Source organism: Mesoplodon bidens, assembly GCF_964165515.1.
Source record: "Mesoplodon bidens genome assembly, chromosome: 13".
NCBI lineage: Eukaryota > Metazoa > Chordata > Mammalia > Artiodactyla > Ziphiidae > Mesoplodon > Mesoplodon bidens.
In genome coordinates, this window is record NC_138169.1 from 5,930,878 (window position 1) to 5,942,324 (window position 11,447).

At 43.6% G+C, this 11,447-nt stretch overlaps 1 protein-coding gene across 1 annotated transcript; it reads right to left on the reverse strand.

Annotated features, from left to right (window-relative positions):
• Positions 1 to 958: 958 nt before the first annotated feature.
• Positions 959 to 2,084, reverse strand: LOC308627141 (large ribosomal subunit protein uL11-like; the record flags this gene model as incomplete). Its single annotated transcript, XM_081252901.1, has 2 exons — positions 959 to 1,464; positions 1,954 to 2,084. The coding sequence occupies 2 exons, from the start codon at positions 2,082 to 2,084 to the stop codon at positions 978 to 980; spliced, it is 618 nt and encodes a 205-aa protein (XP_081109027.1). The 3' UTR covers positions 959 to 977.
• Positions 2,085 to 11,447: the final 9,363 nt, after the last annotated feature.

An 11,447-nucleotide genomic window follows, 5' to 3' on the forward strand; every position in this document is an offset into this window, starting at 1 on the left:
CTTTCCCCTATGTCTGACTTAAAAAAAAAAACAAGTCTATAGCCTTGGCTACAGTAAGGAAAGAGCTGGGTTCCTGGGACAGCACAGAGAGGTTATATTGCGGCCCAGAGAAGGCGTGTATAGGATGGCAAGAGGTCACTGGCAGAATTTCCTGAGGCAGGAGGCTGGCTGAGCAGCAAGGGGCTATCAGCACAGATTTGTGGAAAGTGTAAGCATTCCTCAGAAACCCCCAAAAATACCAGGGAAGGGAAACTGATAAGTGGACTTCCTAGAGGCGGTCACACACAATGCAGAACAGACCGGTCATATGGGCTTTAAAGGAAATGCTGACTCCTCCACACTGGCCCACACAGATGCTGAGTCACAACTCCCTGCCCCCTCCTCCCTATTGGTCATTCCCCTGGCATAGTCCAACCTGATGGGCTTCACTAGAGTTTTCAAAGCACCCCCGCCCCACGGAAATGCTTGAGACTGTAAAAAATACATTGTATCCAATATATGAAAATTACAAGAATGAATTTAAATATTTTAGAATCTTCAAAAGGTAACACATAAACTGGCCCAGACTTCAACGCTGACATAGGGACTTGTATTTAATGGGGGTACTTTTTAATGCAAGATATAATATGAAATGCTTTATATTTGGCTGTGGCATCCAAAGTAAAAATGTCTAGGGCCTACATGGGTCTTAAAATGGCCCTGTTCTTTTCTTTCATTTAAAAAGAAATTGAAAACAGATTAGACATTTGTTTTTCAAATGTTTCCATGCCAAAAGAGAATTTTGAAAGTTTTTGGAATAAATCATCCCAAGAATGTCAGTAGAGCTGATTTATTTTTTGATCCAGGATCCAGTAAAGATTCATGCTTTGCATTGGTTATTATATCTCCTTTATGTTTCTCCCTCTTTTTTTTGGTTTGGTTGTGAAATGATTCTTTATTTACGTGCTCCTTTATTGAAACACTTCCCTTTCTAGTTTTTAACTAACTGGGCATTGCATGGCACCACTGTTGATGTCATCTTTCATGTCGTGATGGTGGTGGCCATCAGCACAACACCTCACAAACTGGGCAGTCCTCAGGGTCTCCTGATGGTTCCAAGAGAATTCTCTAACCAAAGACTGGTGCTGCATCTGTTGAGCAATGTTGACAATCCCGTCAAAGTGATACTCCCACTTAATGTTTTTCTGCTGCTTTCTGTCTCTTGGCCGTTCCTTGAGGACTTTGATGATCAGCGCAGAGGCAAAATGTACCACCTCAGTCTGAGCCTGTTGGTTCTGAATGGTCAGTTTCACTGTCATCCTCAGACGCTTCCAGTCACTGGTTGCCTTGGCGATGTCATCACCAACCTTTTTTGGAGACAGACCTAGGGGGCAGATCTCAGGGGTCAGGGCAGATGTGGCCCTGAATTCCCCACCAGTGTACCTCAGGCACACAACTTTGAGAAACCGTGGGTAGGTGGCTGTACTTTAACCATATCTGTGTTGTCAGGCCTGAGGGCCTCTTCTATCCTAGTCCAGGGGAGAGCTAACCTTCTCTCCGTTCACACAACACCCCTCCTCTGTCTCTCTTTTTCTTTGGCTGTTCAGTGTGGCCTGTGGGATCTTAGTTCCCTGACCAGGGATTGAACCCAGGACCTCAGCAGTGAGAGGCAGAGTCCTAACCACTAGACTGCCAGGGAATTCCCCACACCCTCTCTTTCTCTTAATCTAGAAAAACCCTGTGTCTTTTGTATTTCCTAGGACACTGACTGAAGAACCACGCCAGCCGATTTAACTAATGTCTCCCATTCTGGATTTGTCTGATTGTTTCCTCATATGTGTGTGCCATTTTGAAACATATAGATAATAGAACACATTTATTGTCTCCCAATTTGCACTCTACCTGTCTGTCCCTTCATCTTTCCGTCTCAGCTAATATCTCCTCCGTGTCTTCCTGTTCCAGCCAAAGCCTTACCCTCTCTTTCTTTCATCCATCCGGTCCAATTCATCAGCAAATCCCATCCACTCAGCCTCTAAAACATAGCCAGACTCTTGTGGCTCTTCCTCCAGGCCAACACCCTGATCCGAGGCACCCATTTCTTTCATCTTAACCCCCCAACGGGTCTCTGCTCCCACTTGGGCCCTGGATGATCCACCCTCCTCCAAGTAGTGTGGGATGTGCAGATTTCCAGAAAGCTGATGGCTTGAGCCTATGTCCCTCATTCCTCATTTCTGACTCTCTCTTTGGGCAAATACAACAATCAGGAGGGTGTGAAGGCCATGGGGAGGGGGATGAGGCCCAGGGGACCCCCAGAAGGTGACAGTGTGTCAGCACGTGGACCTCCGGCCCTCGTGTCCAGGTCTTCCTGCTTGCTGGTTTGCCATCCCAGTTAGTTATTGGAAACAAGAAGCCCTCCCCTGCTTAAAAATCCCCAAAGACCAGCTGTCCTATCTCTTGGCCTCATTGCTGCTGTTCTGCTCCCATTCATTCTCCCTTAGCTGCGTGGTTTTCTTTACGGCTTAGGAACAGCCCAAGGCTTTTCCTGCTTCAGAGCCTTTGCACTCAGCTCTGCCTGGAACGCCCTCCCCTAGATCCTCCCATCAGAGGACCCACCTCCTCTCTCAGGTCTCAACTCCAACCTCCCTTCCATGACCACCATTTTAAACTAGTCCACTGGCTCTCAACTAGTCTCATCCCATGATCCACTGCTAGGTCCTTCATACCGCTTCTCAGTATCTGGAATTTTCTGACTGGTTGGATATTTGTCTACTGTTAGTTCCCCTACCTGTTAGCATACTGATAATTCATTCCTCATCATGCATGGCACTCACTTCAATCCGAAACTTCTTCGTTGTCCTTTTTTTTTTTTTTTAATTTTTTTTGGCTGCTCTGCCTGGCATGTGGGATCTTAGTTCCCCGACCAGGGATCGAACCTGTGCCCCTTGCACTGGAAGCTCAGAGTCTTAACCACTGGACTGCCAGGGAAGTCCCAGTCCGAAACTTCTTAACGACTCTGAGACCAAGGCACGGTGAACGTCCAGATTTTATTGATGCAGAAACTGAGGCACAGAGAGGTACAGGGAAGGCACCAGGCAGTCTGGTCCCAGTTCCAGACTTTTTTTTTTTTAATGTTATAGAATATATATTTGTATAGATTTTTATTTATTTTTTTGTATTTTTATTTTTTTAATACAATTTTAAAGGTTACTTCCCATTTACAGTTATTACAAAGTATTGGCTCTATTCCCTGCATTGTACAGTACATCCCTGAGCCTACCTTACACCCGATAGATAGTTTGTACCTCCCACGCCCTCACTCCTAAAGTGCCCCTCCCTACTGATAACCGCTAGTTTGTTCTCTGTATCTGTGAGTGCGCTTCTTTTTTATGATATTCACTAGTTTGTTGTATTTTTGAGATTCCACATTTAAGTGATATCATACAGTATTTGCCTTTTTCTATCTGACTTATTTCACTTAGCATAATGACTTCCAAGTCCATCCATGTTGCTGCAAATGGCAACATTTTGTTCTTTTTTATGGCTGAGTAGTATTCCATTGTATATATATGTACCACATCTTCTTTATCCATTCATCTGTGGATGGACACTCAGGTTGCTTCCATATCTTGGCCATCGGAAACAAGGCTGCTAGGAACGCTGGGGTGCATGTATCTTTTTGAATTAGTGTTTTTTTTTTTTTTTCCGGTTATATATCCAAGAGTGGGATTACCCAGCTCCACGGTCTTAACCACTATGCCTCAGATCCCCATGGAAGCACCACGAAGACTGGGGTTTTTTCTGTTTTATTGCTGTGACCGCAGCTCTCAGTGCTCGGAACCCAAAGCGTCTGATTCAGGCTCTGATTCCAAGAAGAAACCTTTTATCTTCTTGCCGGGCTGGGTCGTAGAGCAAGAATGGTCTGTCATGTCGTACATTTAGGAGCGGCAGGATGAATGACTTCAGGGACGTCTCAGGGGTGATTCATTGGCGTGGATAAGAGAAAGACAAGGCCAAGTTGTTAGAAGTTCATAGTTCGATTCCAAGAAGCTAACCACACATGGCTATTTACATTTAAATTAATTAAAATTAAATAAAATGTGTTCATCCATTGCACTGGCCACATGTTAAGAGTCTAGCAGTGGGGGAGTTCCCTGGTGGTCTGGTGGTTAGGATTCGGCCCTTTCATTGCTGTGGCCTGGGTTCAATCCCTGGTCGGGGAACTAAGATCTGGCAAGCTGTGTGGTGAGGCCAAAATAAAAAAAAAAAAAGTTGAGTAGAAACATGTGACTAGTGGACATGTTTCCATCATGGCAGAAAGTTCCATTGGATGGTGCTGGTGTAGGTGGACCATCACTTACTTAAGCATCCTTCTGCTGTTGGCTATTCACGTTGCTTCCAATATTTTTCTACTATAATCAGTGGAACAAGATTATAAGACTATTCTTTTTTTAAATAAGGTTTTCTTTTTTTGTTTGTTTGTTTTGTTTTGTTTTGTTTTGGCTTCACTGTGCGGTTTGTGGGATCTTAGCTCCCCGACCAGGGATTGAACCCAGGCCCTCGGCAGTGAGAGCTCAGAGTCCCAACCAATGGGCTGCCAGGAAATTCCCTATATGGCTATTCTTACACATAGATCTTTGCCCATGTGCGCATGTATATCTGATAGATACGTTTCTCAAGGGAACTTGTGGGTCAAAGGGCACATGCTTTTGAAATTTAGACAGACTTTGCCAAGTCCCCCTCCAAAGAGGTTACACAAATTTACACTCTGCCAACAATAATCAACAGCCCCTGTTTCCCCACACCCTGGCCAGCACTGGGACTTCTCAAACTTTGATCTTTGCTTGTCTGCTAGGTGAATAATGGTACCTTACAATAGTTTTAATTTGAAAATTATTTTAAGTTTCCCCTAACCTCATTCATTATTTCACTGACAAAAGCACTTTCAATATGAAAAACATTTCTCCAAGTTCTTTGTGTCTTAGTTGGAGACTTTGTCCTTCAGGGCAGCGTCTACCGTTTATATTGATTGCCTCACCCGTCACTGGTGTTGAACTGTGTGCTGCTAATTATTAGCTATGTGGATTCGGAAGGAAGAGTAGAATTGGATATGGAACGCCCAAAGCTACGACAAATTATAAAAGGGCCCGGCTGTCACTTAAAAAAATAATCTGATGTATCTCATAAGAGACTCCATCATCAGGTACAGATTGTTCATTTAATTGCACAGGTAAGGGGCTGTCACCTAGTCCTTTTCCTCATGAGTAATTGACTTTTTGCTCTCGGAATGCAAATCTGCAGTGGCAGATACACAGGACTGTTGACTTTTTTTATTTTTATTTATTTATTTTATTTATTTTTATTTTTTTGCGGTATGCGGGCCTCTCACTGTTGTGGCCTCTTCCGTTGCAGAGCGCAGGCTGTGGATGCGCAGGCTCATCAGCCATGGCTCACGGGCCCAGCAGCTCCACGGCATGTGGGATCTTCCCGGACCGGGACGTGAACCGGTGTCCCCTGCATCGGCAGGCGGACTCTCAACCACTGCGCCACCAGGGAAGCCCAGGACTGTTGACTTTTAAACTATGTAACATTTAAAGATAATTTTGGTACACCCATGTTTGGAGCAGCACTGTTCCATAGCCAAAATTGTGGAAAGAATACAAATGTCTATCAACAGATGAGTGGATAAACAAAATGTGGTGTATCTATTAGGCTATTATTATTAGGCTATTATTCAGCCATGAAAAGGAAGGGATTTCTGACACAGGCTGCAACATGGATGATTTTTTTTTTTTTTTTTTTTTCAGTACACGGGCCTCTCACTGTTGTGGCCTCTCCCATTGCGGAGCACAGGCTCCGGACGCGCAGGCTCAGCGGCCAAGGCCCGTGGGCCCAGCTGCTCTGCGGCATGTGGGATCTTCCCGAACCAGGGCACGAACCTGTGTCCCCTGCATCGGCAGGCAAACTCTCAACGACTGTGCCACCAGGGAAGTCCTTTTTTTTTTTTTTTTTTTTTTTTTTTTTAACATGAATGATCTTGAGGACATAATGCTAAGTAAGATCAGCCAGTCACAAAAGGGCAAATAACGTAGGATTTCAGTCATATGAGGTCCCTGGAGAAGTCAAATTCATGGAGACAGGAAGTAGAATGGGGGTTGCTGCCAGGGGCTGGGGGAGGGAGATGAGGAGTTGTTGTTTAAGTGGGACAGAGTTTCAGTTGGGGAAGATGGAAAAGTTCTGGAGATGGATGATGGTGATGGTGGCACAACAATGTGAATGTACTTAATGCCACTGAACTGTACACTTGCAGGATGGTTAAAATGACTAAAGAAAAACAGTGCACACATGGAAAAGTGTTTAGGAAATAGGTGGAGAAACAGAAAATAGTCATAGAGGCTCCCATTTGGTATCTTCTCCTATTAGGGATCGAACCCGTGCCCCCTGAAGTGGAAGCCCAGGGTCTTAACCACTGGACCGCCAGGGAGTTCCCGGTTATGTGTCTTTTTGTTTTTTTATTTTTTAAAAATGTATTTATATTTGGCTGCATTGGGTCTTCACTGCTGCGCGCATGCTTTCTCTAGTTGTGGTGAGCGGGGGCTACTCTTCATTGCGGAGCACGGGTTTCTCTTGTTGCAGAGCATGGGCTCTAGGTGCGTGGGCTTCAGTAGTTGTGGCACGTGGGCTCAGTAGTTGTGGCTCACGGACTCTAGAGCGCAGGCTCAGTAGTTGTGGCGCCCAGGTTTAGTTGCTCCGCGGCATGTGGGATCTTCCCGGACCAGGGCTCGAACCTGTGTCCCTTGCATTGGCAGGCGGATTCTTAACCACTGAGCCACAAGGGAAGCCCTCTTATGTGTCTTTTTAAAATCACAATTTAAAATGTTTAAAAAGTATTTTTAGAAAACAAGCGCACCAAATATGTCATAATATTAAGGTTCAATAGAGCTGGATGCTGAATATGTTATTCCCTATGCTTTCATGAATGTTTAAAATATTCCACAATCAGGAAAGAATTCTGAAAGTAGTTCTTTAGGATACATGGGCAAAAAAACCTATGATGTAGAATCTTTTTAGCTTTTATGTAAATCTTTAAACTTTAAAAGCAGCAATAAGGCTTTGATTATCTTTTTAAAATTATAAATTTATTTATTTACTTATTTATTTATTTGGCTGTGTTGAGTCTTCACTGCTGTGCGTGGGCTTTCTCTAGTTGTATGAGCCGCGAGCAGGGGCTGCTCTTCATTGCAGTGCACGGGCTTCTCATTGCGGTGGCTTCTCTTGTTGCAGAGCACGGGCTCTAGGCACACGGGCTCAGTAGTTGTGGCGCATGGGCTTAGCTGCTCCGCAGCATGTGGGATCTTCCCAGACCAGGGCTCGAACCCATGTCTCCTGCATTGGCAGGTGGATTCTTAACCACTGTGCCACCAGGGAAGTCCCATGTCTTTTTAAAATTAAAAAAATACCTAATACATATACACGATTTAAAAAAATTCAACAGTATTGCTTTGATTATCTATTGCTGCTTCATAAACCATTCCGAACTTAGTGGTGGAAAACCACTATGATCTATTCTGATGATCTCCCATGGTTCTGGGGTGAGTGGGCTCAGCAAGGTGGTCGCTGCAGGGATCTCTCACGTGCTTGGGGTCAAAAATGGGGGGAGGAGTCAGGGAGGCTTCCTCGAGCTGGTTTTGGCTGGGACCTCAGTGGGGGCTCTTGCCAGAACTCTACACAGAGCAACTTCATGTGGTTAGGGGTTCCTCCCAGCATGGTGGCTGGGTTCCAAGAGCCAGCAGCCCTTGAGAGCCAGGTGAACACTGCATCACTTCTGCCACCTTCTATGCCTAAGAAGCAAGTACAGCTAGAAGGTACAACTTCAAGGTCATGTTGTTAAAAAGGAACCTGGTTGTCCTCCACTCACTTTCCCTCTGCCCTTGGGCTGGAATGGGGACAGGCTGCCAGTGAGCCAGCTCTGACCCTCTCGGGCGGGGTAAGTGTACGGCAGAGCAGCGAGACAGCTGCCTAAACATTCAAGGGGAAGAGAATTAGTTTCTACTTTTTTGTTCTGGTTTTTGCTTTCTTTCCCCGCCCCACTCCAATGTGGTTAAAAAACACATAACATATAATGTACCATCTTAACCATTTTTAAGTATGCAGTTCAGTAGTGTTAACTATATGCACATCTTTGTACAACAGGTGCCCAGAACTTCTGCATCTTGCAAAACTAAAAGTCACTGAATAACAACTTCCCACCCCACTCCACCCAGCCTCTGGCAACCAGAATTTTACTTTCAGTCTCTATGAGTTTCACTACTCTGGGTACCTCATATAAGTGAAATCATACAGTATTTGTCTTTTTTGTGACTGGCTTATTTCACTTAGCATAATCTCATCAAGGTTCATCCATGTTGTATCATGTGACCGGATTTCCTTCCTAATTTTTAAGGCTGAATAATATTCCATTGTATGTGTATACTACATTTTGTTTATCCATCCATCAGTGGACTCTTGGGTTGCTTCGACCTCTTGGCCGTCATAAATAATGCTGCTATTTGCATGGAGGTGCAAATATCTCTTTGAGGTCCTGCTCTGAATTCTTTTGGGTATATACTCAGAGATGGAATTGGTAGATCATATGGTAGTTCTATTTTGATTTTTTGAGGAATTGCCATACTGTTTTCCATAATGGCTGCACCATTTTACATTCCCACTAACAGTGCCCAAGGTTCCAATTTCTTCACATCCTTCCCAACACTTGTTATTTTCTGTTTTATTTGTTTGTTTGTTCATTTTGTTTTGATAGTAGCCATCCTAATGTGTGTAAGGTGATATCTCACTGTGGTTTCGATTTGCATTTTTCTGATGATCAGTGATGTTGAGCATCTTTTCATATGTTAGTTGGCTATTTGTATAACATCCTTGTAGAAATTTCAATTCAAGTCCCTTGTCCATTTTTAAATTGGGTTATTTGATTTTGGTGTTGTGGAGTTGTAAGAGCTCTTTATATATTCTGGATTAACCCCTTAGTAGATATATGATTTGCAAATATTTTCTGCCATTCTGTAGGTTGCCTTTTCGCTCTGTTGACCGTGTCCTTTGGTGTATAACAGGCTCCACCTTTTCATGGATAAATGTCAAAGAATTCACAGGCATGTTTTAAAGCTACCACAAGCATGAAAGGGTTTTGGGGGGGTAAAAAATGTCTCCCTCTGCTTTGACTGCCTTCCGCTGAGATAACCTCTGTTACTGGTTTCTTGTGCAGCTTTCCAGAGGTTTTCTTTGAGGCTTTGTGATGTAAATTTTCCATAGAAGTTGTGCACAGTTTGTATTTATGCAAAATGAACTATGAGGTGGGCCTTGGATCCTCTGGAACAGGTCTCTCGGGACCTCATGACCCTCATTTGTAACATAGGACAGTTGGAGTGGGTGATTTGCAAAGACCCTTCATCCTGGATGAACACCGGCCACATGCTGGAAAAGAGCACTTTCCGGGCCTCCCTGGTGGCGCAGTGGTTGAGAGTCCGCCTGCCGATGCAGGGGATACGGGTTCGTGCCCCGGTCTGGGAGGATCCCATATGCCGCGGAGCGGCTGGGCCCGTGAGCCATGGCCGCTGGGCCTGCGCATCCGGAGCCTGTGCTCCGCAACGGGAGAGGCCACAACAGTGAGAGGCCCGCATACCGCAAAAAGAAAAAAAAAAAAAAAAAAAGAGCACTTTCCCATGTGCTCCTGGAGCCTCCTTTCACTCAGTTTATGGAGGTTTGGTCTTGCCTTGGAAACGATTTCTTAAAGGAGAAAGCATTTGCTCTGAGCAGAGTCTGAGTTGCTCATTCACGGGAATCTAAGTTTGTGTTTTGTTTCACTTAAATAAGAACACATTTCCTCTTGTCAGTTCCGTGCTGGGCAAAACTCTAATTTCAGTTCTTACTTTTCTGAAATTGCAAAGGATGTGAAACGTGGCACACACACACAGCAAGAAACAAATTTGCTGCCTTGGCCTAAGATTCTTCTCCAATCTGAGATTCGTAGTGTTGAATGAAAAAGGTTCTCAGACTCCAGTAAGTGTCATGATGGGCTGGATTGTGGATTAACAATGCAGAATTCTTGGAGTTTCAATCCATACCTGCTAAATCAATCTTTGGACTTGGCTATAAATATACAACTTTACTTATCATGGAAGAAAGGATCCAATTTACAATAGCAACCATAATGATGAAATATTTAGCAGGAAACTTCTCAAGAAATGCGGAGGATATAAATATAAAATGTGTTAAAATTCTACTATTAAATATAGAAGGAAGCTTGGATGAGTGGCGAGATGATCTTAGTTCTTAGAGAAGAAGAATCCATTTTGGAATGATGTCAGAGTTCCCTAAATATAGCCAGAAATCAGTGCAATCCCAGTTAAATAACCAACAGGAAATTATGGGGGACTTTGAGAAAATGGTGCTGAAGTACACAGAAAAAAATGAATACGTGAGAATTGTCAGGAAAATTCTGGAAATGGAGACTAGAGAGGGGAGATTAGCTTTACCAAATATTATAATGAATTATAAAGGTGGAGTATTAGATACAGTTGGCCCTAGAGAAGGAATGGCTGGATTGAGCATTGTCATAAGAGAAAAATCCAGAGAGAGATGAAAGTATATAAAGAAACTGGCTTGTTAAAGATGGTGACTTCATTCAATGGAGAAAGGACTTGTAATACATTGGATTGGCATAACTGGATTCCTTTCTTACTCCATAGCTGAAAACAAATTAATTCCAAATAGAGCAGAGATATAAAAATAGAAACACCTACAAATCCCTGGAAGAGAATGCAGATTTTAAAAAAATTCTTGGTTTGGGAGACTTTTCTGAATATAACACAAGACTAAGAGTTCATAGAAAAAGTAAATCTGATCACGAGAAAATAAAATTTCATCTTTTGCAAAATATTGAAGGCAAAGCTGACTTGGAAAATATATTTGTAACTCTGATGTTAGGCAAAGAATTGGTGTCCTTCATATACAAAGAGCGAGTGCTAACAAACAAGCCAGTAGAAGAAATGATCACAGGAGGTCAACGTGAAGTTCACAAATGGCTGATAACTATATGAAAAAATGTTCGGCCTCATTTATAATGAACAGAAGTGCAGAGCCAAGCAATTAGTAATTTTTCACCTCTCCAGTGTGCGAAAATGAAGAGTTTGAAAATACCCAACTGTTGAGGATACAGAAAAGGTTCTTGTGTATACTGTCACTGGGAGTATAAATGGTGATACTCTTTTTGGAGACTGGCTTGGGAAAGCTTTTCAAAATGAAAAAGGTGCATACTTTGGATCCAGCGGGCTCAGGGCTGGGTGTTCAATCCCATGGACATGCAGGTGGCACTGGTGGTTGCCTCGCCAGGATCTTTCTCCTCCTTCCTTCTCTGAGGCAGAACCCCCTCCTCTACAACGCATGTGTCCTGCGTGAATGCTGATGGGCCCACCCAG